This window comes from Tetrahymena thermophila (genome assembly GCF_000189635.1).
Source record: "Tetrahymena thermophila SB210 genomic scaffold scf_8254649, whole genome shotgun sequence".
Lineage (NCBI taxonomy): Eukaryota > Ciliophora > Oligohymenophorea > Hymenostomatida > Tetrahymenidae > Tetrahymena > Tetrahymena thermophila.
The window spans coordinates 384692-411169 of NW_002476417.1; the positions used below are offsets into that span (position 1 = coordinate 384692).

At 21.7% G+C, this 26478-nt stretch overlaps 5 protein-coding genes across 5 annotated transcripts; 2 read left to right on the forward strand and 3 right to left on the reverse strand. All coding sequences in view use genetic code 6, as the record gives it.

Moving 5' to 3' along the window:
• Positions 1–1168: 1168 nt before the first annotated feature.
• TTHERM_00268090 (calcium-translocating P-type ATPase, PMCA-type protein) lies at positions 1169–5436 on the forward strand (the record flags this gene model as incomplete). Its single annotated transcript, XM_001015944.2, has 10 exons — positions 1169–1260; positions 1365–1470; positions 1543–1589; positions 1676–1727; positions 2038–2280; positions 2339–3120; positions 3302–3443; positions 3502–4032; positions 4163–4467; positions 4533–5436. 10 exons carry the CDS (start codon positions 1169–1171, stop codon positions 5434–5436), a joined length of 3204 nt encoding a protein of 1067 aa, XP_001015944.2.
• An 861-nt stretch (positions 5437–6297) lies between these two features.
• On the forward strand, positions 6298–10786 carry TTHERM_00268100 (hypothetical protein; the record flags this gene model as incomplete). The annotated part of the gene is made up of 2 exons (XM_001015945.2): positions 6298–7655; positions 7810–10786. 2 exons carry the CDS (start codon positions 6298–6300, stop codon positions 10784–10786), a joined length of 4335 nt encoding a protein of 1444 aa, XP_001015945.2.
• A 2698-nt stretch (positions 10787–13484) lies between these two features.
• TTHERM_00268110 (hypothetical protein) lies at positions 13485–13926 on the reverse strand (the record flags this gene model as incomplete). Its single annotated transcript, XM_001015946.2, has 3 exons — positions 13485–13543; positions 13632–13835; positions 13890–13926. 3 exons carry the CDS (start codon positions 13924–13926, stop codon positions 13485–13487), a joined length of 300 nt encoding a protein of 99 aa, XP_001015946.2.
• A 2260-nt stretch (positions 13927–16186) lies between these two features.
• Positions 16187–16622, reverse strand: TTHERM_000268128 (hypothetical protein; the record flags this gene model as incomplete). The annotated part of the gene is made up of 2 exons (XM_012797608.1): positions 16187–16221; positions 16451–16622. 2 exons carry the CDS (start codon positions 16620–16622, stop codon positions 16187–16189), a joined length of 207 nt encoding a protein of 68 aa, XP_012653062.1.
• A 1468-nt stretch (positions 16623–18090) lies between these two features.
• On the reverse strand, positions 18091–25975 carry TTHERM_000268129 (kinase domain protein; the record flags this gene model as incomplete). Its single annotated transcript, XM_012797609.1, has 25 exons — positions 18091–18187; positions 18398–18487; positions 18753–18842; positions 19080–19169; positions 19440–19529; positions 19785–19874; positions 20168–20257; positions 20561–20650; positions 20924–21013; positions 21267–21356; positions 21651–21740; positions 22004–22093; positions 22383–22472; positions 22648–22737; positions 22913–23002; positions 23307–23396; positions 23621–23710; positions 23975–24064; positions 24314–24403; positions 24623–24712; positions 24889–24978; positions 25155–25244; positions 25514–25603; positions 25830–25879; positions 25937–25975. The coding sequence occupies 25 exons, from the start codon at positions 25973–25975 to the stop codon at positions 18091–18093; spliced, it is 2166 nt and encodes a 721-aa protein (XP_012653063.1).
• Between the last annotated feature and the right edge of the window lie 503 nt (positions 25976–26478).

Sequence of the window (26478 nt, forward strand, 5' to 3'; positions counted from 1 at the left end):
ATAATTTAAGAAATAAAAATTTAATAACTATTTTCCCCATCTCAGTTTATACGATTTGTGAGGTTAATACTTAATTTTGTAATTTGTTTCTAACTTGCATTCTATGTTTAATATTTAGCTTACAAGTTTAAATAATTAAGATAAATATTGAAAAGTGTACTTCTTGGAAAAAAATACTAAAGATATAAAATATGCTTAATAACTATTAAAACTCTAAAAATAAATTGAATCAAAATTAAATCTATAAAGATAAATAAGCTCAAAATCCACATTCGTTGATTTTATGGCTTCCTTTTTATTAAGAAAATAAGCAAAATACTCTGAGTTTTTGAGTTGATTATGTGGAAAAATGAAACATTTCAAAAGTATTTGAAAAGAAATAATAAATATTTCAAAAATTAAAGGTTGACAAAATAGTTAGGAAGAAGAAATCAAATTTTGAAGAATCTATAGTACCACAAATAATTAATTAGTTGATGTTAATGTAAGGAGGTGGATAATAATTTAGAATTTATATCAAACCTAATCGTTAATATCAATAAAAGGTGATATCTTATGAATTTTGTTACAATCTGTAAATTATAATTATTCGCTTTTAACAATTATAAATTTATTTTTAATTAACAATGTGAGTAAACAAGTAGTTTGTATGCTAATGTAAATAAATTTCCCATTTTCTTCAAAATAATCAGTTATTCTTAAAAGCAAAGATGATGTAATTCATATCTACAATTATGATAGAAATAGATTAGAATAGAAAGTAAATATTAATTATGCATAAATTTAACTTAATAAAGTAGAAAAATGAAGGCAGGCAGGCATTTGAAGTATTGATATCTCAAATTATAATAAGTTGGAAAAGAGGGAATAAATAAATAAGTAAAATATAATTAGATATCAAATATCTAAGCGAATTTTCGATTTATGTAAAATATCGATTTTTTTGCTTGTTTCTTTTTATTGGAATATATAATATTAGATAATAAAGAGAAACTTTACTATGGTAATTAAAGCCAGCTTTATTTACAAATTAATTTAAAAATGATCATTATCATTCAAAATAAATATAAAATTTATTATTAATAAAAAAATCATCCTCGAAATTTATAGTATTTTTAGAAATCAAATAAAAGAAGAGAGAGTTAATTAAAACATTCATAAAGTTAATATGTCAACCCTTAAAGAGCCTTTAAGAGGCAAACACGACATCGAAGACCAATCATCATCAGGTGAATTCGGAGTCGATAAATAGACCTTAAGGTAAACTAGACATTTTACATTAAATATTTTCACGTTTCTATTAAATTTTTTGAGAGCTAAGCAAATTTTATTTGAATCACCTAATGTTCATTTTATATTAATAGTGATTTATTCTAGCCAGATAATATCAGAGATGGGCATTCACTTTAAAAAGTAGAAGAACTCGGAGGTGTTGATGGTATCAGTAGAAAATTGAAAACTAGTCCTAAGGTAAAAGATTATCTTATATTATGAAGATTTTTTTTCTTTTTGGTTCAAATAGTAAACATATAATTTAAATAGTAAGGTATTGAGACCACAAAAACTGCACTTAAGTCAAGAATCTAAGCGTAAATAATAGTTTAATTTTAGCTCTATCTATTAACATATAAAAGTATAAATACATAAATGCTTTAACTATTAATATTAATAATAGATTTGGTGAAAATGAAAATATTGTTAAACCTCCAAAGAGTTTTTGGGAATTGGTAAGTTTTTTTAACATATATATATTTCTTTTTATTTTCAAAGAATAAATTCTTTTGCCACTCTTCTTCAATATAGAAGTATTTGAATTTTCGTCATTTTAGGATTAGCATTATTAAAAATTCAAAAACTTTCTATTTAACTAGCAAGAAGAACTACTTCTGAAAATCTTATTTAGAATTTTTATAATTTGATTTTCTATTTTATGATGTAAAACTTCAAATAAACAATAGCAGTTAAACTTCATATTAACTTTTAACAAATTGGAGTTATTATTGAATATAATTAATAGATATTTTTATTTGAAAATAGGTAGTTGGATGCTTCGAAGAAGAAATTCTTAGAATTTTATGTGCTGCTGCATTAGTATCACTTATCATTGGTTGCATTAAAGAAGGTATTGCAGAAGGATGGATTGATGGTATGGCTATTTTTGTAGCTGTTTTCCTGATTGTTAGTATTACATCAACAAACGATTATATGAAAGACAAGTAATTCAGAAAATTAAATGAATAAGCTGTGTAGAGAGACGTAGGAGTTATTAGAAATGGTGAAGTAAAGATACATATTTTATTTATGTTGTCCTTGATATAGAATTTTATTTTAAAAATAGGTAGTTCATGTTTCTATTTTCTCACTCTTAGTTGGTGACATAATGCATATTGAAACAGGTGATATTTTACCAGTAGACGGATTTCTTATTAAGGGAAATAACTTAGTTAGTGATGAATCCAGTATAACAGGTGAAACTGATCCTATTAAAAAGTACGCTATTGGGGAACCTGGTAAATCTGCTAGGCCTTTCTTGATTGCAGGTTCTAAGATAGTAGAAGGCAGTGGTGAAATGATTGTAATGGCTGTTGGCTAATGCAGTAGCGTTGGAAAATAGCATGCTCTCATGAACGAAGAAGAGGAGGAAGATAAAAAAACTCCTTTACAAGTCAAATTGAATGTGTTAGTAGATTAAATTGGTAAAATTGGTCTTTATTGTGCAGGTTTAACTTTTCTTGCTATGCTTGTCAATTTAATTATTTCCGTCATTTATAGCGAAGATCCTGAGGCATCTTTGTTTACTCTTGATAATCTTTCATAAGTAGTTGATTTCTTTATTATTTCAGTTGCTATAATTGTTATGGCTATTCCTGAAGGTCTTCCATTAGCTGTCACAATTTCCTTAGCTTTTGCTGTTGGCAAGATGAAAGACGAAAACAATCTTGTTAGAACACTTGAATCTTGTGAAACAATGGGTGGTGCTGATACTATCTGCAGTGACAAGACTGGTACTCTTACTGAAAACAGAATGAAAGTTAAGAAATTATTCGCTCTTGAAGAAGTTTAAAGCGAGTTTGATAACAAAAGCTATTCTTCTAATTTCACCTAGATTCTCACTGAAGGGTAAATTATTTTTAATTACAATTATATAGAATTAAAAGTAAATAAAAGCTAAAAAGCAATCTAAAAACAGTAAGTAAATAAATAAATAGATAAAAAAGTAGCATGAATATTAAAGTTAAATATAATGATAAATGTTTTGAAGCATATTTAAGATTAATTTTGATATTTTATTGATAAATAGATTATGTGTGAATTCTAATGCTTTCCCAACAGTAGATAAAAATGGTAACTTTTCGCAAAATGGAAATAAGACTGAATGTGCTCTTTTAGAATTAGCTTATCAATTCGATGTAGACTATAGAAATTATAGACCTTCAGATAATGTAGGAATTTATTAATTTATTTATTTAAAATGTTTAAAATAAAATTTTTCTAAATTAGATTATTAAAGTGATTCCCTTCTCATCTGACAGAAAGAGAATGACAACCGTTTACTAGCCTAAAGAAGGAAATAAAAATATTTTAAGAGTCTACACTAAGGGTGCTCCTGATATTATTCTTGACTTCTGCAAGAAATTCATTAACAGAAATGGCCAAGTTGAAACAATTAACGAAGATTTCTTAATTAAGATTAAGGAAATCTAAAAGAAGTTTGCCAATGACTGTTTGAGAACTTTGCTCTTAACTTATAAGGAAATTCCTTTAGTGAAAGTTGATTAGATTCCAGAAGATAAATAACTTGAAAGCGATTTAATCATTTTAGGTATGGTTGGTATCCAAGATCCTTTAAGAAAAGGTATTCGTTAAGCAGTTTAAACATGCAAAGAAGCTGGAGTCACTGTCAGAATGGTCACTGGTGACAATTTAGACACAGCCATTGCTATTTCCAAGGAAGCTGGTATCATAGATTAAGATTTTAACCCTAAAGATAATGTTTACACTGTTATGGAAGGAAAGCGTTTTAGAGAAAAAGTAATGATTGATTTAAATTAGGATTTTAAAGAACAAATTAGTTTTAAAAAATATTAAAAATTAATAAGCAGATAAATAGCTTTGCTTATAAAAAATAACTAAATAAATAAACAATTAAATAAATAAATAGGTTGGTGGTCTTAGGGAAGTAAGAGGTGAAGATGGTAAAATTATTAGATACGACATAGGTAATTTAGATGTCTTTAGAGAGATTAAGCCTCATTTAAGAGTTTTAGCAAGAAGCACACCTGATGACAAATTCTTATTAGTAACTGGTTTGCAAAAATGCGGTTCCGTAGTTGCAGTCACAGGTGATGGCACAAACGATGCACCTGCTCTTAAAAAAGCTGATATTGGTTTTGCTATGGGTATTGCAGGTACAGAAGTAGCAAAGGAAGCAGCAGGAATTATTTTGATTGATGACAATTTCTCAAGGTAAATTTTATTTAAGCTTTTATTAAAAAGATTAAAACTAAACTTGAAATAATAATTATAAATAGCACAATTACTGCAATAAAATGGGGTAGAAACATTTTCGATTGTATTAGAAAGTTCTTATAATTCTAGCTTACAATTAACGTTGTTGCTTTATTCATGGCATTCATGGGTGGTGTTGTTATTAGAGAATCACCTTTAAATACAGTCCAAATGCTTTGGGTTAATCTTATTATGGATACTTTTGCTGCTTTGGCATTAGCTACTGAACCCCCTAATAATGAGTTACTTAAGAGAAAGCCAGTTAAGCGTCACGAAGTTATTATAACTCCTACCATGTGGAATAACATTATTGTTTAAGGTATTTACCAAATTTTAGTTTTAACAGTCGTACTTTTCTATGGTAATGAAATATTTGGTGTCTCATATGGTCTTGGACATGAAAAGTGGGATTATGAAAATGGAGTTCATTTGACTTTATTCTTCTAAATATTCGTCTTCTTTTAAGTTTTCAATGAAATTAATGCTAGAAAACTCAAAGCTACTGAAATCAATCCATTCGCAGGATTCTTCAATAACCCTATGTTCCTCGTTATCCTTGTTACTACAGTAGTAGTTTAAATGGCTCTTGTCGAATATGGTGGAAGAGCTGTAAGATGTTCACCTTTGACAACTGAATAAAATATTCATTGTCTTTTGATCAGTGCATCTTCTTTAGTTGTTGGATTTTTAGCCAAGTTCACTCCTCCATCTCTAGAAGCCTTATTTAATCGCTTAAACCCTTTTAGAGAAGGAGCTCCCTCCGAAGTAGAAACTGTAGGAAGCTTAAAGGATGTTTTCGTTAGACCTTCACTTCTCAAACAACGTAGTTCAGTAAGAAATTCCTTTACTCAAAGAATTTCAGTCAGAGGTTCACAAAGAAAACCTCCAAGTGAAAACAAGCCAATTGAAATGCAAAGATACAATTGAAGAATATTTAATGAATATAAAAAATAATATTCTAACTTTTAATCAATTTAAATACTTTCTTAAATGAATTAAGAATATTATTTGTATTAACCATTTTTTTATTAATTATTCAAATAAAATTATACTCAAATAATATGTTTGCTATATATAAATACATACATGCATAAACGCATGCGTAGAGCAGTTTTATTCAAATTCATTACAAAAACAATATTTTTTAAATTTTATTTGTTTCTATTTTATTCATCTTTATTAAATTATTTTTTATATTATTTTAAAAGAAAATTAAAAAGGAGATTTAAAAAATTAAAGTAGGAAAAACATTTATGAATAAAATATTTTCTATGCATTTTTATATTTCTTACTAATTTAATAAAACTATACTCACTTTATTCATACATTATTTTAACGAGTTATTAATTAATTACATTGTAGGTCTCAATTTTAACATATATAAATAATAATAATTATATTTGTTTATCATATTATATTTTTGTAGATATAATATTTAAAATATACTCACCATATTTTTATGGTTAACAGTGTAAAAAATTAATATGTTTTCTAAAATGATAGTAAATTATATGATTGTATTGAATTTATTTATTTATTTATTTTCAAAATGAAAGTGCTTGTTATTTTATTCAATCACATAAAAATTAGTAATATATATATTTTCATTTAAAAAGGTTATAGAATTTAAAAATATTTTTGGTATTAATTGACATGGATAAATCAATTAAATTAAATTGAATGAATTTTATAATACTAAAAAGCTTAATTGGTTCTATTCATTTATTAAAAGTAAAAAATTATCAGAAATAAACACAAAAAAGTAGAATAAATCATATATCTACTACTATGGAAAAATATTCTTAAATTGTTGAAGAAGAGGAAGAAGATGCTTATTAAGAAGAAGAGGAGGAATTATATGAGGAAGATAAAGAAGAGAGTGAAGATGATGAATTATAATTTATTTAGGAACCTATGAGATTGCATTAATTTTTGAACGAAGACCATTCATTATAGGAAGAAACTGATAATTTACCTTATATTAATTGTGTTGAGGATTATGACTAAAATGAATTTCAAGTTTATCAAAATGCAAAAAGTCCTGATAAATAACTAAAAAATTTTTAGACAAACACTAATCCAATTTAAATACATCGTTAAAAAAGTTTAAAACCCATAAATAGCACTAATGAAGATAACACCAAAACTTATAAAAGCTAATTTGCTAAATAATCGAGTGCTAATTCAATTAATATAACAAAAACTACTCAAATTTCATAAAATGCTAATATCAGCAACATCAATACAGACGAGGTAGGTTTTAAAAGGCCTAAAACAGCAAATAACATTTAAATAAACACAAAGTTAATACCTGAGAAACAGTTTTAGCAGCCTAAATATATAATAAACAAAATGAATGTACCCAAAGAAACTTATTATGCATATAGATCTCTTTCTCCAACAAAGAACGACAGTAAAGAGAAGTCATCATAATTAAATATTACAAGCCCTTAGTTTTTATTTACAGCTATTTAAAACAATAGCTCTCTGCAATTATAAAAACTAGCACAAATTGGCTTATTAGATGCTAGTAGTATTTAATAGATTGATGACTAAAAACAAAATATATTAGAAATAGATTAAAAAGTACTTTTTTTAAACAACACTGGAAAAAAAATAAAATAACAGAACTAGAATAACTTTTACAAAAAAGATAATAATATAAACAATTCCATAATTTCTAATTTTTAAACAAAATTTACTACAAGTAAAATATCACATCATGCTAAATTTAAAACTGAAAGAAGCAGTTCTCACTCACCTTCTAAGTAAATCAAAAAGCAGAGCCTCCCACATAGACTCATTTAGGTAGTATAGCTTTAAGACAGATTAAATCCTCTTAATAACTTGGTTGATAAAGATAAAAATTAACAAAAATAATAAAGCTTTGAGATAGAAAAATCAGCTTCACCTGCTTCTAAAATTGAAGAAAAATATATGAAAGCTATGAAAAGTATAGAAAAAGCTTATCAACTTCATGAGTTAGCTCCAAAAAAGAATGATATTTCTTTTAACAATTAATATTTCACTATTATAAGGTATACATAATAACTTAAAACTCCTATAGAAATCTTAGATTAAGATTTTATACATTGTAGTATGTATGCTTTATCTTACAATGCTTATTTTATCCCTATTACAAAAAGGTATCATTTTAGTTTTCATTACTAAATTTAGCATTTCTAATTATAAATTTAAATAAACTGAATAAAATTCAAATAAATTACTTGTTTATTTACAATTTTAATTTATGATATGATTTAATTCTAGTAACTATCATTTTTTATACATTTTAATTAGGCAGTTTCCTTATATTTTTGAACTTGTACTTGAGAATGGAGAGGTCGAAGCATATGTTAGCAAATCAGAGAATCCTAATATTGAAAATAATGACTTTTTATTTGTGAATTTCGACATACCAATCAAAATAAATTACCAAAAAAATGAAATTAAAGAAGGGATATTTTTGAATATATTTTGCAGAAAATAAAGCACTTTTCGCTTTAGAGTGGTTTCAGAATCAAACTCTGTAAAAATGATAAATGGAATTTCTACTGTTAATAGAGTATCTCTTAATAAAAATGAGAGCAAAAGAAAAAATTATTATACGATGGAATATAAAAACTAGCTAATTATGGAAAAAGCATCACATAATGAATAAAAATTGAAGTTTGAAAAAAATATGAATTTTTTCGTTGTTGAATAATCAGTCGAAGATTAAAATAAAGAAGACAATTTTTTAAAGGTAAGATTTAAAAATAAGACATGCAAGAATATTATAGAATAAAACAAAGAAGGTGTTAGAAAATATTCTCCAAACGAGAGGAAAGAGCACTTAAATAAGTTAAAGGAAGAAAAATAAGTTAAAATTGTGAAGGCTCAATACATTAAAAACTTGTAAAAATACTAGGAATTAAGCAAAGGCATACTGAATATCTAAAGAAAAGCAGAGAGAAAGGAGCAACTAATTGATGCTGATGGGCGTCTAGAGAGCGAAGTGAGGCTGCTTAAGCAGTGCTTTTAATATAGATGGCTGCAGCTATTTGTTTTAATTTAAATAGTTAAAGTATTTAGCTATTTTATTAAAGCATATAAGGTGAAAGAAGCTAGAAATCTTAATCAAACCAATCCAATGATCAGTTTAAATAGATTAATGAATGGATATTTATGTAGAAAACTTGGTAAAACAAAAGATGAGAGAACATTTTCTCGTGTTTACTACTGCTTAAAGACTAGAGTAAAAGCCTTCAAAAAATTAATGAAACACAATTCTTAATTAGTAGCAGGGGAATATATGAAATAAAAGATAAAAATAATGATTATTTAATCAAAAATGATGGTTTACTATAAGCATATTGTCACAATATAGAGATCTTACAGAAATCTACTCAGAATAAGAGATGTTATGAACGAAGTTAATATTAAGCATTGGGATATTACTATTAAAAGCATGCTTGAAGATGAATCAAAATTTTTTGACAAATCTTGGATTGCAAAACCAATATTGGTAGACTATAAGAGAAGAATAGAAAAAAATAAAGTGAAAACTTTAGCTCATTTTGTCAAAGGTGTGCAGTCTTAATACTTTTCTAAATTAAAACAATACTAAACAAAACTAAGAAAATTACCTTATTCTTACCAAATTGCATATCAGTTTTGTGGCAAAGCTTTTAAGACATATTTTGAAAAGTAGTATGCAAAGTAGATCAATGAAGGGTTTCAGATGAGTATAAAAAAAACAACAGAATATTTAATAGAGGCATTAAAATTTATGGTAAAGCATAATATTTATCAAATCGTAAACAACCCGATTATTGCATATGAAAAAGAAAAGTAGAAACAGTTAGAAGCCTAAAAGAAAAAGAACATTGAAAGCCTAAGATAAAAAGAAATTCAGTTGCAGAAATAACGAGAAGAAGAATATCTACTGTAAAAAATGTAGAGAAATCCTAAAAAGTCAACTTTAATTTAAAACTAAGATAATGAAAGTGGATAAAGCAGCTCAAGCTAAGAATCTATAGAAGAAGGTTAAAAACATGATTAAAGCATGAAAAAAGACAATAAGTTAAAATTAAAGAAGCACTGTAATTAAATTGAGCAAAGTCCTCTTTCTTTTTAAGATTATCTATAAATCGAAGAGAAAAAAATTGAAGAAAATAATGCTAGAAGGGTTTCTAAAATAAAACTCACTACTTAGTTTAGCAAAGGAGATGCTTAGAGTCCAATTAAAAATTTAGAACTTGTGTCAAGTGGGAAAAAATAATTACATCTAATAAATAAAATAGCAAGTTCTTCATTAAATGTGGTAAATGCAGAAGAAATAGGTAGCGCTGAAGAAGTTGATTTTACTCCAAGGCATGGCTAAGCTAATTAAAAAAATCATTTAGCGAAACCTTTTGCAAAAAATCATGATGATATTAATTCCCAAAGATTATCTGGATTTAAGAAAGAAAGACTGAACAGTCTCCACAAATAAGATTAAATTCATCATATCACATAAAATGTTGAAAAGAAAAATAGTATTCTCAAAAAGCATAATAAAAAGCAAGTTAAGAAAATCTAAGATATCGAATAAAAAGAAGAGAATGATAATGAAGATGTAGAAGAAGAAGATGAGTATGAAGAAAATGAAAACTCTAATGATGAAGGAGACAATACCTCATATAATAAGAGCACAATTAAAAGACATAATCAAAAAAAATAAAGTATAAATTCTTAAAATTTAAATTCAAAAGAAGAGGAAGATGATGAAGAATAAAATTCTAAATTAGTATTTGAATTAACTGGTTAGCAATAAGCTACTTCCTTTAAAAGGACTGAAACAAAATAATAAAGTTATAAAGGAGTGCTGAAAAGTAATCTTTCAAGCAGTGGGAGCTAATAAAGTATTCAAAGCTAATCATAAATATCTAACTCTAATGTCAGTAGTTCCAGTAATTTAAATACATAAAATAATTTAAGTCTCACCAAGCAATAAATTAGTCAAGCAGAATTGCAATCTTCCCAGTTTTACTTAAGCAAAGATTAGTAAAATTCTAGTTTATTGCAATCAGGCTTAGCCGCTAATCGTCCAAATAAAAACCAAAAATAAAAGAAGAAAAAATAAAAAAAGAAAAGAGTTGAAACAAAAGAAGAAAACAAGTTAGAAGAAATTAAGGAAGGTGATGAAGCAATTTAAACTTTCTGGGCAAATTTTATTCACTATCCAATATTCACAAGTTTTCCAAACATTACTGAAATGAAGGAGCTGATTATAAAGTTATTAAAAAAGCTTTGAGCTTAAATAAAAATTAAATTTAATAAAATTATTTTTTTTAGAATCAATCTAAATATTTATTTATTAATTAATCTTCTTTTGAAATAATTCATTCACGTTAATAGGATTCTTTAAAAATGAAATAAGTTGATTAATCTAAAATTTTATGTATTTATTAAAAACTAATATTTTAATTTTTATTTAATTATTTGTTAAAAAATGATCTCAGTTTTTACAGCAGGTACTCTTGAATAAGAAAGGGGGAAATTTATTTTTTAAAAAATCATCATTAAAAAAGAATTTATTGGATGAAAAAGTAATAAAAAATAATTTTTAAATATTAAAAAAATGCAGAAACCATCATATTTTAATTAAATCTACACCGTTGATCGCAAATTTATTTATAATGATTTCATGAATTATATCAAATTTGAGGGTTATAGAATCATAGTTGGTAAATAAAAGAGCGTAACGAATAAATTTAATTAAGTAAAATATTCTTTTACAAATATTATTTACTATGATACTGGCAAATAATAATTATAAAAATAAAACTTTATATAATATATATATAATTTATAGTAATTATTTTGTTTTATTATCTCTTAAATTAAAGTAGCTGTATCTCATTTCAGTAAATAAGGTATTTATAAATAAATATTTAGTATTTTTAAGCAAATAACTATTCTATTACTAATTTGATATTAAAACTGTATATGATTTTCTTTTAAAATGAAAAATTTATAAAAAATTTTAATTTTAAAATTTTATTGAAAACTCAAAAAAAAATTTAATTTAAATAGCTTTTTATTTAATGTAAAATTCCTAAAATTTTCTTCAAATCAAAAATTCATCATTGCACTATTGTTGTACCTAATTAAGAGTACATACAATATTAATATGTATTTATGCAACAAAAAATACTTTGATACTATTAATATAAAATTGAATTAATTTAGTAAAATATTCAAATTAAAAAAGAACAGCAAAAAATATAAACATAAAAAAACAAATGATCAGCTTCATATTTTTTATAGATAAGATTTGATAAAGCAATTTTTGAATAATAGATTTATGTGATATAAGCAAAAAGATTATTTTGCTTAAAACAAAGACTCTTTTGCAGCTTTAAGTTGGGTTTACCATCCTGCTGAGAATAAAATTATTATAAGTAAAAGCTACATTAATAAAAGAAATAAGTAAACTGTATTTTGCTTATAAAAATATTCATCTGTAACATATTTTTGATACTATAATATGCTGTAAGTGAGATCTTAAATTATATTTATCTTATAATCTTAGTTCATCAATTTATGCTTATCAATAACTAGCTTAATATCATTCTTTTAGAGGGTAAACTTATTATTTTAGTTTAAGTTTTCTATTTTATGACTTATATACTCTCCACTCATTTTTAATTCATTAATTAAAGAATTAGAAAAAGATGTTAAGCCTCTTTAAAGTTCATTTTAAATAGTTAAGTTATCACAATAATTTGAAAAATTAGAACTATAAAATTCAGAAAATTTTTTTCTAACAAAACAAATATTATTTGTAAGTATATTTTTGTAAAAGTTTTAGTATAAAAAGTTGTTAAACCTATTTTGACGTTGAATTGATTGATATTTTAAATTCCTTATTATCTCATAGCTTTTTTAAATCGCATGCTCAATGCTAATCATATTTACATGTTTCGAATTAATTGTATCCTTGATTTGAAAGATATAATAAAAGTAAACTATCTTCAAATGGATGTACTACAAATTGTGCATCAAAGTTAAAATTTGATTTTTCTCCTCAAGAATGTTATTTTACTCTTAGACAAAAGACTATGTTTATTTGAAGATAATTATGGGTTAAATCATTAACAAAAATACTAATAAAACTATTATAACTATAAATTTCAAATTTAAAAGCTTTAGTCCAATAAAAAAAGCAATTTGTCTCTATCTTTTGGTTATACCTTGCAATTACCTAGAATTGACTGCTGATTGCACGTTTAGAATATTTTTTTGTTTGATTTTATGAATTTTAGTTGAATCAGATCTAGTCTCAGACTCACTCATTTACTTCAAAGCTTCTAAAGAGCTTTGGATCTTGTATATCTGCCCTGCTAAATGCTATGGTTTGAAGCATCCATGTAGTTTGTATATATCTTATTTTTTTATTTAGATAGCCATTTTTATAAATATAGCTATAATAAGCATAAACAAGCAAGTTACTAAGTTAAAAATGATTGCTTAAATCTAAGTTTCAAGTATCTCCATAAATTCTTTTATTGATATTTTTTAAGTATATTTGTCAAGATCTTTCAAGATTTTATTTACTTTGCTCATATTACTAACAAATTACAAGTCATTGAATAGATGAAACTTACCAGCAATTAATTATTGAATATCTTAAAAAAAAATACCTAAGACTTAATGCAACTTATAACTTTTAGATGAGAAATTTTTTTCACTTGTCTAACTATCAAAGTTTACATGATGACTTGATAAAGTAATTTATTACTGCTGACTAAATAAATAATTTGTTATTTTGTTAGAGAAACTTGGTGTAGCTACTAACTTATGATAATTACTTAAAAGTTATTAGGATAAATATGTGATATTCAATTAATTGCAGCTTTAAGCATTATCATTTTCCCAGAAGCAGATATTTTAGGCATCAAAATATAAAGACTGTTTCTTCATTATAGCAAATAAACTTACTGATATTTTCATAGGTCTTCCAATGTATTCTTAATTATGATAGTAAGATTCCAATCTTTCCATCCCACTTTTAGAAAGAATTAAAGTTATTGCCAAAAATGAAGCAAGTGAAAAAGCGCCAACTAATAGCATTATTTACAAAATTCTAGGATTACTTTTCTGCTTCAAACTGAAAACCATTTACTTCGAACAGCTTTTTTATTGCTTAAATATGTCTTTTTCATTATACATTAAGCTTTTTTCATTGCATTAAGCAGTACCTCTACCTTTACTGTTAGTTGAAGTTTAAACTGTATTAATGTTTTTTGAGCTATCAGAGTATTTCTTTTTTTAAATATTAGTTTGGTTAACACTTTAAGCTGTTATTCTTTTAATTTTTTTTTATGAATTTTGTTATATTTGGTAATTATTACTTTATAATTGCTATTAATATTTGATAGCATAATTCATTTATTTTTATCTATCTAATTGATCTTAATTTTAAATTTCAGATCCATTTTAATTTGTTTGAATAAAACACTCTTAATTTTCCTCATAGATAGTTTATAATGAAGGTATATATTAGTAAGAATTATAGAAATGTAAGTTTTATTCATTTTGGTTTTGTTTATAGTTTTATAGATATAATTATTAACTATTTGGGCAGAATTTAAATTACAAATCTTGTAAATTATTATAATATTTTTAACTACTTTAAGAGGCATCATTTATAAAATTTTAGCAAAATATACCTTCATTTAATGAAATATTTAATTTATTGAAGTTGATAATTTCTAAACAATAAAATACTTCAGAAAATTTAAGTTAATAAGATTACAACTAATAGCATATTTCATAAACAAGAATTTAATCAGTAAACTTTATCTACATCGTATGATAGCTCTTATTCTTCAGTAATAACCTGCTTTAAAATTATTAGTTAAAGAGTCTTTTATTAAGGATATATTAGAGATCAAAAATATTTTAGAATATGTTTTTTCCTTTTATCTTTTCTATATTTTAATAAAATAAAACATTTTAATTATAAAGAATCAAGAAAATAAAATAATAATTTCTAATTTATTTTAATCATAATTTAATTAATTCTAACTTAATAAAAAATTTTTTAAGTAAGAAAATTATTATTAGGATTATTTTCTTAACATTTTATAATATTTGGAATAAAACAAGAAAAGTGAAATGATTCATCAAAAATATACCTATTTTTTAATACTATTATGAGAATAATTTATTAAATATATTCTTTGTTAATTCAATTATAATTCCAGATTCAGAAATAATTATAAAGTTTTATTTTTGAACTTTTTCTATCAGCGCACAAATTCCTAAATTGTTTTGAAAGATTTGAAGTTATAATTAAATCATCAAAGGTACTATAAAACCTTATTTATCAACTCCGAACGAGAATCTATTTTTAGCTAAGAAATTTATATTAAAAAATGTAAAAATAGAACTTAATCATTAATTTTTATAATTTTCTCATCTTTAAATAAAAGATTTTCCAAACAAATGATTTAACTAAAAATAAGTTTTTAATATTATCAAAATTATTTTTAAAATAACAAAACCTTTCTTTGTTTGTTTTAAAATTTGCTCAAAAATTTAGGATAAAATGTTAAAATAAGAATACAATTTTAAACCTTTTTAACAATAATATATGAAAGAAAAATAAAACTAAAAAATATTTGAAAAATATTTAATTGTTTAAAATTATTAAGAATTTTAAGATATTTTCTTTACTTAAAAGTAAATAAATTAATAATTTTCATTATTGCTAATAAATATTTTAAATCAATTAATAATAAAATTACCAATATCTATTAATTATCCTCTGACTATATATTGATTAATGCTTGTAGAATGTGATTTCTATAAAAACTATGGGATTAGAGCGCTTACTGGTTAGCCAATAATGCTTTTATTAGATTTTTAGAAAATATTTTTGAAATTTTTTGTTGCTTTCTAAATAATAAAATTGTCTGCTGAAAACGAAGAAAAAATGAGGCAAAAATCTTATTTTGTTAAATAATCCCAATTTTTTTATTTATAAGATAATATTAGATTGCTTCTCAAAATTAACTTAGAACTAAATTTTTTGTATTTAGATATGAAAGTTTCTATGCATCTTTCTTCACAGTCAATAGTTAGATTATAAATGCTAGCTAATTTCTTGAGCTGTTAACTTTATTTATTAATAGAATAGAGGTCTTTAAATTACCTAACTAGCTACTTCCTTTAAACTAAAAGCTTTTTTGTATTGTTTTTAATTTGTTCTATAAATATTTAATCGTCACACAAATTCTAATAAAGTAATTCTATATCTAACAATAGAGTTTACAATTAATTTTTGCAATCATTTAAGCTGCTTTCAAACTATAGTATATTCATTAAATTAATTTAAGTTCTATTAATATTATCATGCATTCTTTCAAGCTTACATTAATTAATTATCCTCTACTCTATTAATTGTATGAAGATATCTAAAGATAGCATATTTATTCCTTTGAGCAAAAATCTCTTCATATTATTTAATATGAAATAAGCTTTTACTGGTAAATTCAATATTTCTTAAACAAAAGAAATGTACATTAAAATTGATTATTTTTTTTGAAAAGAAATATTTTTATTATTATCCAAGCATATTTTTAAAGGATTAAGAGCTTTAAAAATAATTTAATTAACACTCGTTAAAAAAAATTGAAATATCAAATCATATTGTATCAGATCCGTGAAAGCCGCCTTTCCCTGTTATAATATAAAAAATATTTAGAGTATTTAAAAAAAATTTTTATTATTACATCATAAAAATATTAGCAAAAACAGTCAATAAAATTGCAGTTTTAAATATGATTTTATCTCATAGACTCAAAGAATATTAACATTTCTTTTTATTTCTAAAAAACATTTTTAAATTAAAAATCTTAACTTGCAATTAATTTCATTAAATCTTAACAATTATCACAAGTCAGATTACTTGGCAATTCTAATTTCTAAACTAATCTGCTTTTATAATATTCGAATGACTATTTTTTAGCTATTATAACAAGAGGACAAATAATAAGCTGTGAGAGATATAGATTTATCTGCAAATGAAAGGAATTTTTTAATACTAAAGTTAAGCTTAAGCAAAGGTAAAGCATAGCCATTATTTCATTAATAGTTTGAATCAAATGATTATTATATTTCCTCCATTTAATTACAGAGATAAAATCTATGAAAAAAAATACTAGAACCCAAAGTGCATAAATTTTGTTTTACAGAATATATTGTAATTGTACTAGAGCTATTATGCAAACATATCTTACATAATTATAATTAGATTGAAGTCTAGACAGAAAGTTGTTTTTACACAGAGAGCTATCAAAGAAGTGAATCAAAATGGCAAATGCTATTTTATAAATTTCTAAAGTAAAGAACTTAAATGTAAAAAAATAGAATATAATAAATTTAGATAAAGAATATTATTACCTATTAGCTATGTAATAAAATAATTAAACCCTATCATTATTGTATATGTTGTTGATTTAATTTATTGAAAACATAAAATCATAGTATTTTGAATTGGCAGATAGAGCATAAAATAGTAAATAGTCATAACTTTGTTAAATAAATAAGCCATTAAAGACATTTTAGTATTTTTTTCTTATGTAGATTTTTGCATCTAATAAAAAAAGAATATAAAACTCTAAATTAAAATATAAGCATTTATCAAACCTATCAAAATTACCATCATTTTCATCAAAACTTCTCCTTAAAAAGAAACTTATATTTCACTCTTTGTAGAAAAAATCAAATCTGATAAAAATGAAGTAATACTTTTTTAGTTGATTGCTTTTATGATAATCAATCCTTCAAATATTTTATTTGATATTATTAGAAGCAAAGCAAATAATTTGTTTTAAGTCTAAGGAAACAAAAACATTCTGATAGATTAGAAACCTATTGATTTTATTTTTATTATTTTCATTTTACTTTTATAAAGTTTATTAATTTTAATTTGTAAGAATTAGATTACAAACCTATTTAATCAAAGCAAAGTCTGGAATTTATGTTAAATGTTTGCTTAAATTACCAAATAAATTTAGTTTTGAGTTAAAAAATCAATTAAGAAATACAATTATTAAATTTGATTAAAATACTCTAAATTTTTTAAAAACTGAAAAAGCACCTCTAACAACTTACTTTTTAAATAAATATTCATATTTGTAATTTGAGCAACCATATTGAAAATTTAATTGAGTAAGGGTAGTTAAGTGTATTATTTGCTGAACTTTAGAATATCTTTAAATTTTTAAGTACAATTTACATAATATTAGAAAAATTTAAAATTAATTTACCCTAATAAATGCTATTCTTTTTCTAGAAAATATTCAAATTTAAAGGGCTTTTAAAATTATTGAATACTTTCTTTGTTTGTGGTGAAAACGACTTTTAATTAAGAGGAATTAAATTGGTTAAGAAAATTCAATTTTGAAAATTTATTTATTTAATAAGCTATTTATTAACTTACAAAAATTAAGATATTTATATAAAAATAATCATGATTATAAATGTATTTTAGATTAAATATTCTATTACTAAATATCATAAAATTTAACATATTATATTTTTTATTCAAATATCTCCAAATGTATCATAAATAACTAATCTTTTTGATTTAAGACACTTGCTCTTTACTTTGAATCTTTATGATATATCTAATTCGTTTTGACTTTAATATAAAATAATGTAAATTTTTAATCTAAATTAATAGAATAAAATGTTTAAACTTAAATAATATTTTAAATAAGTAAATAAAAAAAAACTTAAATACCAAATAAAAAGCTGATAAATAGATAAATAAATTATAAGAGTTTAATAAACTTCAATTTATTTTTATACTAAAAAAATATCAAAATCAAAAACAAATAAACTTTTTTACCAAATATCAAGTGTCAAATTTGAGAGATTAGTGCACTTTGATAAAGAAACGCCTAAGCCTGATGCACCTTTATAATCAAAGTGATTTCCACTATTTAAATTTTGAAGAAAAGTATATAATTAATTTATTAGTTAAATGCAAAAAATGATGAAAATATATTTAATAATATGAAATGAAATTAATCATCAATATAAAATCTGATAAGGAAAAAAATAAATGTATTAAATTAATATAAAAAAAAATGTTTCTGATAAAAAGCTAATAAATAAATAAATAAATTAAAAGAGTTTTATTATTTAAAAATTTATTTTTATTTAAAAAATACCAAAATCTAAAATAAATAAATTGATTTTACCTAAATTCAAGTATCAAATTTGAGAGATTAGTGCAGCTTTCTAAAGCAGAACCTAAGCTTAACAGACCTTCATTGCCAATTAAATTCCAACTTTTAAATATTGAATAAAAAGTATAAAATAATAAGAAATTAATTAATTAATAATAAAGGCAAAAGTAGAAAATAAAAAATGAATGAGTTAAATTATGAAGAAAAAAAATGCTCAATAAAAAAGAAAAATAAATAAAATAAAAATCTAATAAATAAATAAACTTAAAAAGTTTGATTGTTTTAAAATCATATTTATGTTAAAAAATATCAAAATCCAAAACAAATTAACTCTTTTACGTAAGTGAAAGCTCTAAATTTGAAAGATTAGTGTAGTTTGCTAAAGCAGAACCTAAGCATGATGTAGCTTCATCACCAAATTTATTCTAACTTTTAAATATTGAAGAAAAAATATATTATTGATAGTCAGTTATAACAAAAAAAAAATACGAATAATATAAGAAATAAATTAATTAATAATCAAAGCAAAAGCTGGAAATGAAAAAATGAATAAATTAAATTAAGAAAGAAAAAAAATAAACCAAATAAATAAGAAAAATCAATCAAATAAAAAGCTAATAAATAAATTAAAAGAGTTTATTGTTTTAAATTAATTTTTTTAAAAAATATTAAAATACTAAGCAAATAAAATATTTTTACCTAAGATCAAGTGTCAAATTTTAGAGATGAGTGCACTTTGCTAAAGAAGAAACTAAGCCTGATGCACCAATTGCACCAATTTAATTTTAACTTTTTAAGTATTGAAGAGAAATAAAAATTTAATTAGTCAGTTAGATGGAATAAGTTAATTGAAAAATATCAAAGCAAATGCTGAAGCTTAAAAAATGAATGAATTTAATTAAGTAGTAAAATACATAAGTACAATAAAAAAGAAAAATAAATCCAATCTAATAAATAAATAAATAAATTAAGAGAGCTTTATAGTTTCAAAAAGAATTTTAATATTATAAAATATCAAAATCCTAAATAAATAAATTGTTTTACCTAAGATAAAGACTCAAATTTGAGAGATTAGTGCACTTTGTTAATGCAAAACCTAAACTTGTTATACCTTCGTCATCAAATTTATTTTGACTTTTTAAAAATAGAAGTAAATAAATATACGTAATTAATTAATTAGTCAATTAAAGGGGAAAAATGAAGAGAAATCTGAAATAATAAGAAATAAATTAACTAATAATAAAAAAAAATTTTTTTAAATAAAAGAAATGAGTTAAATTAAAAAAAAAAAAACACTTACACAATAAAAAGAAAAATAAATCAAATAAAAAACTAATAAAAAAATAAATAAATTAAAAAAATTTTGTTGTTTTAAATTAATTTTTGTATTAAAAATATCAAAATCTAAAACAAATAAACTCTTTTACTTTAAATTAAGTATCTAATTTTAGAGATTAGTGCACTTTTCTAAAGCGGAACCTAAGTAAGATGAACTAATTGCACTAATTTAATTTTCACTTTTTAAATATTGAAGAAAAAATGAATAATTAATAGTTAATAAGTAAGATAGTTAATATGAAAAATTAAGAAATTATATGGATTAGAAGAAATTATTAAATAAATATTCAAAGTAGAAAATAAAAAAATGAATAAATTAAATTAAAAAATAAAGAAAGAAAAAAAGAAAGAAAGAAAGAAAGAAAAACAAAATCAAAAAAAAGTTAAAAAACCCTAATAAAAATATTAAAAGTGCTTTATTCTTATAAATTCAGCTTTATTTTTAAAAAAATGAAAATCATAAACAAATAAACTGTTTTTACTTAAGATCAAGAGTCAAATTTGAGAGATTAGCGCACTTTGTCAAAGCAAAGTATAAGCCTGTTGCACCTTCATTATCAATTATATTTTCTCTTTTTAAATTTTGAAAAAAACATTTACAATTATTAGTTGATTAGTTAGAAGGAGAAAATGAGTAAAAAATATAAAATTATAAGAAATGAGTTATTAATAACAAAGACAAAAGCTGAAAATAAAAAATAATTTAAGAAAGAGAAAAAAATACATAGAAAATAATAAAAAAATAAATAAAAAAAGTAATAAATGAAATTAATAGAGCTTTATCATTTTAAATTCATTTTTATATTCATAAATAGTAAAACCTAAAACAAATTAACAATTTTTACTTAAGACTAAGCTTTAAATTTGAGAGGTTAGTGCATTTTATTAAAGCAAAACCTAAGCCTGATGCTCCTTCATTATTAATTTTATTTTTACTTTAAAATATGGAAGAAAATATTATTAATTTATAATTCATTAAATAGTTAGATAGAAAGAAAATATGAAGAAAAAATATTAAATAATAACAATTGAATTAATTAATAATCAAAAAAAAGTTGTAAAGGAAAAAATAAAAATAAATCAAATAAAAAAACTAATAAATTAATTAATTAAAAGAGTTTTATTTTCCTAACTAAATTCATTTTTTTTTTTAAATATCAAAACCCAAAATAAATAAATTATTTTTACCAAATATCAAGTGTCAAATTTGAAAGATTAGTGCAGTTTTATAAAGTTTAATCTAAGTATGATTAATTTATAGAGCTAATTTAATTATCTCTATTTTATTTTGAAGAAAAAATATTTAATTAATTAGTTATTTAGAAGGAAAAATGATGAAAATATATGAAATAATAAGAAAGTTATAAATTAAAAATCAAAGCAAAAGTAGAAAATAAAAAATAAATGTATTAAATAAGAAAGAAAGACAAAACTTAAGCAAATATAAAAACACAATAAAAAAGATAAATAAATCAAATAAAAGCAAATAAATAAATTAAATAAGTCTTATTGCTTTAAATTAATTTTTATGTTAAAAAATTTGAAAATCCAAATCATAAAACTCTTTCTTACCTAAGAGTAACTATTAAATTTATGAGATTAGTGCATTTTGCTAAAATAAAACTTAAACATGATAAACCTTCATCACCGATTTAATTACAACTTTTTAAATATTGAAGAAAAATTTATAAAATAACCTAGTTATTAGAAGTAATAAATTAAGAAATAAGATGAAATTAATTAATAAATCGAACCAAAATGTAAAAATATAAAAATCAATGAGTTAAATTAAGAAAGAAAAAAATCAGATAGATTAAAAACAAATAAAAAGCTAATAAATTTTTTAAAATTAAAAGTGTTTTATATTTTTAAATTCATTTTTTTATTACAAATAACAAAATCCAAAACAAATAAACTGTCTTTACCAAAGATAAAGAGTGAGATATGAAAGGTTAGTGCACTTTGCTAAAGAAAAACATAAGCCTGATGCACCAATTAAACCAATTTTATTTTTACTTTATAAATATAGAAGAAAAAAATAAATTATTAATTAATTAAAAAGAATAAAGAAGAATATATTTGAAATAATAAGAAATGAATGAATTAATAGTCAAAGCAAAAGTTAAAAATGAAAAAATAAATAATTAAATTAAGAATGATAGATAGAAAAAAGCAAGCATAATCAAAAAGAAAAATATATCAAATAAAAAACTAATAAATAAATAAATTAAAAGAGTTTTATTATTTTAAATTCATTTAAATATTAAAAAATATTAAAATCTAAAACAAATAAATTATTTTTACGAAAGATTAAGTGTCAAATTTGAGAGATTAGAGCACTTTTCTAAAGCACAACCTAAGCCTAAGGCACCTTCATCATCAATTTAATTCTAACTTTTTAAATATTTAAGAAAATATTAGCAATTAATTAGTTAATTAGTTATAAAGAAATAATGAAGAAAAAATATGAAGTTATAAGCTAATAAATTAAATTAAAAGAGCCTAATAATTTTAAATTCATTTTTATATTAAAAATAATCAAAATCGAAAACAAATAAACTGTTTTTACTAAAGTGAAAGTGCCAAATTTGAGAGATTAGTACACTTTACTAAATTAGAACCTAATTCTGATACACCAATCGTACCAATTTAATCGTAACTTTATAAATTTTGAGGAAAAAATGTATAATAAATTAATTAGTTAAAATTTAAAAATGAATTAATAAGAAATAATGAATGAAATATTTAATAGATAAATTAATAAGTTATATTGTTTTAAATTTTGTTTTTTATTAAAAAAGATGAAAATCATAAAAAAAATAAACTGTTTTTACTCAAGACATAGATTAAAATTAAAGAGATTAATGCAGCTTGATAAACTAAAACTTAATCTTGATATGCCAATTTCACCAATTTTATTTTAACTTTATTAAAATTGAATAAAATATATTTTGCGAACTTGTTAGTAAGAAGGAAATAGTGAAGAAAAAATATGGAGTAAAAAGAAATGAATAAATTAAAAATGAAAGAAAAAGTTCAAAGTTAAAAAATAAATAAGTTAAATTAAATAATAAAGAAATAAAGAAAGAAAGGAAAAAAGTTTTACAAGAAAAGAAAAATTATTCAAATAAACCAATTATAAATAAATTAATTAAAATTATTTTATTGTTTTATATTTATTATTTTATTAAAAAATATTAATATCCAAAATAAATAAACTATTTTTACTAAAGAACAAGTGACAAAATTGAGATATTAGTGCATTTAGCTAAAGAAGAACCTAAGCTTGATGAACCAATTTCACCAATTTGATTGTTTCTTTTTAAATATTGAATGAAAAATATATAAATAATTATTTAGTTAAAAAGTAAAAATTTTTAAATAACAAGAACTGAAAATTAAGTAAGAGAAAAATACAAATAAAAACTAAAAATAAATCAAATTAAAAGTTAATAAATAAATAAATTAATAAAGTTTTATAAATTTAAATTCCTTTTTATATTAAAAATTATTAAAATACAAAAAAAATAAACTATTTTTACTCAAGTTTGAGTGTTAAATTTGAGAGATTAGTGCAATTTTCTAAAGCACAACTTAAAGATGATACACCTTAATCATCTATTTAATTATTACTTTTTAAATATTAAAGAAAAATTAATATAATTAACTTGTTATTAGAAGTATAAAATGAAGAAAAATATGTAATTATAAGAAATGAATAAATTTAAAATCAAGGCAAAAGTTTAAAATGAATTAGTTAAATCAAAAGAAAAAAAAAAACACAAACAAACATAATAAATTTAAAAAAAAAAGCTAATTAAATAACCCCAAAAGAGATCTATGATTATAAATTCATTTTTTTTAACATTAAAATCAAACAAATAAACTGTTCTTACCTAAAATCAAGTGTTAAATTTGAGAGATTTATGCATTTTACTAAAATAGAACTTAAACCTAATGTACCTACATCACGGATTTAATTTTAACTTTTTAAATATTGAATAAAAAATTATATAATTAATAGTTAATTGAAGCAAAAAATTAAGAAAAATAAGAGATGAATAGATTTAAAATCAAAGCAAAAGTCAAAAATGAAAAAATGAATTAGTTAAATTAAAAAATAAAATAAATAAGAAAAATAAATAAAATAAAAAGCTAATAAATAAACCAAAATAATTTCATGGTTTTAAATTCATTTTTTAAATATTAAAGTCAAACAAATAAATTGTTTTTACCGAAGATTAAGTCTAAAATTTGAGAGATTATTGCAGTTTACTAAAACAAATCCTAAGCTTGATGCACCTTCATGACCAATTATATTTCTACTTTATATATATTGAAGAAAAAATATGAAGTTACAAGAAATGTTTTAATTAATAATCAAAGAAAAAGTTGAAAAAAAAATAAATGATCTAAATTAAGAAAAAACAAAAAAAGAATTTCAATAAAACAAAAATTATTGGAATAAATAGCTAATAAATAAATTAATTAATTAAAATATTATTAAAAAATATTAAAATCAAAAATAAATAAACTATTTTTACCTAATATTAATTGTCAAATTTGAGAGATTTTTGCATTTTGCTAAAGCAAAACATAAGCCTGATGCACCAATTAAACCAATTTTATTGTTACTTTATTAATATTCAAGAAAATATATATAATAACTAGTTAGTTTGAACATAAAATTTTTAGAAAATAAGAAAAAATTAAATATAAATCATATAAGTAAAAAAACATTTCAAAGAGTTTTATTTATTTTTATATTAAAATGTATCAAAATCCAAAAAAATAAAATAAATATTTTTACCAAAGATTAAGTTCCAAATTTGAGAGATTAGTGCATTTATCTAAAGCAATACCTAAGCCAGATGCACCTTCATCACCAATTTAATTCCAACTTATTAAATAAAAATTGTAAATAAATGAGTTAAATTATGAAAGAAAAAAAAACAAATGTACAATAAAAAAGAACAAAAATAAATAAATCAAATAATAAATTAATAGTCTTTTAATGATTTAAATTTATTTTGATATTAAAAAATATCAAATACAAAGAATATAAACTATTTTTACTCAAGTAATAGTATTAAATTTTAGAGATTAGTGAATTTTTCTAAAGCAGAACCTAAGCCTGATGTACCTTTATCACCAATTTTATTCGAACTTTTTAAATATTGAAGAAAAAATAAAATATTAATTAATTTGTTATTTAGAGGGAAAAAATGAAGAAAAATATGAAATAATAAGAAATTAATTTAATTAAAAATCAAAACAAATGTTGAAAATGAAAATGAAAAATAAGTATGTTAAATTAAGAAAGAAAAAAACCAAATAATTATTAATAAGAAAAAGATTTTAAATAAATTAAAAGATATTTTTTGGTTAAAATTCATTTTTAATTTATAAAATTTCAAAATCTAAAACTAATAAACCTAAGACAAAGTGTCAAATTTGAGAGATTAGTACAGTTTGCTAAAGCAGAACCTAAGCCTGATACAATTTCATTATCAATCTATCTCTATCTTTTTAAATATTAAAGAAATAAATTAAATTAGATGTTAGTTATAAGGAAAAAATAAAGAAAAAATAGGAAATAGTAAGAAAGAAATGAATTAAAAAAATATTTATTTGTATAACTAAAAATTAATGAATAAAGATGAAAAAATTAAAAAAAAAGTAATATTGTAAATAATTTTAAAATTAAATATAAAATAAAGATTAATATTTATATTAATAATTTAAACATACTATAGTTCAATATAAAGAGCTGTATGAGATTAAACAGAAGAGCTTAAAAACTTTTTTTAATAATAAAAACAAATCTATTGAATATTTATAAAATCTTAAATAATTACATTTTCTAGATCTCTAAAATAGATTATTTATTATGCCATTTATTTTTTATAAAATTTGAATAGCAATTTATGAAATTTAATTAATTATAATATAATATAATAAAATTAATTGAAATTTATTTGGATAAAAGAACAAATAATTATATGTAGATCAAATAATTACAGATAGATCAAATAAGAATTTAAAAATTTGCTTTTAGGAAGTAATATGACAATAAAATTAGTGTAACATTAAAATATCAATAGTAATAGTTAAAATGTATAATACAAAATACGGTTGTATGTAGATATAGATGGATATGAATGCATATATTGAAAATAACTTCAAAAATTGTTTACTAAAATTTGAAAAAATACTTTTTTTAAGTACATTATGCACAAATTATGGTTTCTAAACTAAAATTGAGATGGCTTTAATATATGAACCTTTACAGTGTTATTTCTATCTTAATCTCTATTCTTGTGATTTTTGATAAATATTTCTTTTATGTATTACTATTTTTTTTCTCGATTAAATTAATATTTTAATTAATCTATAATAG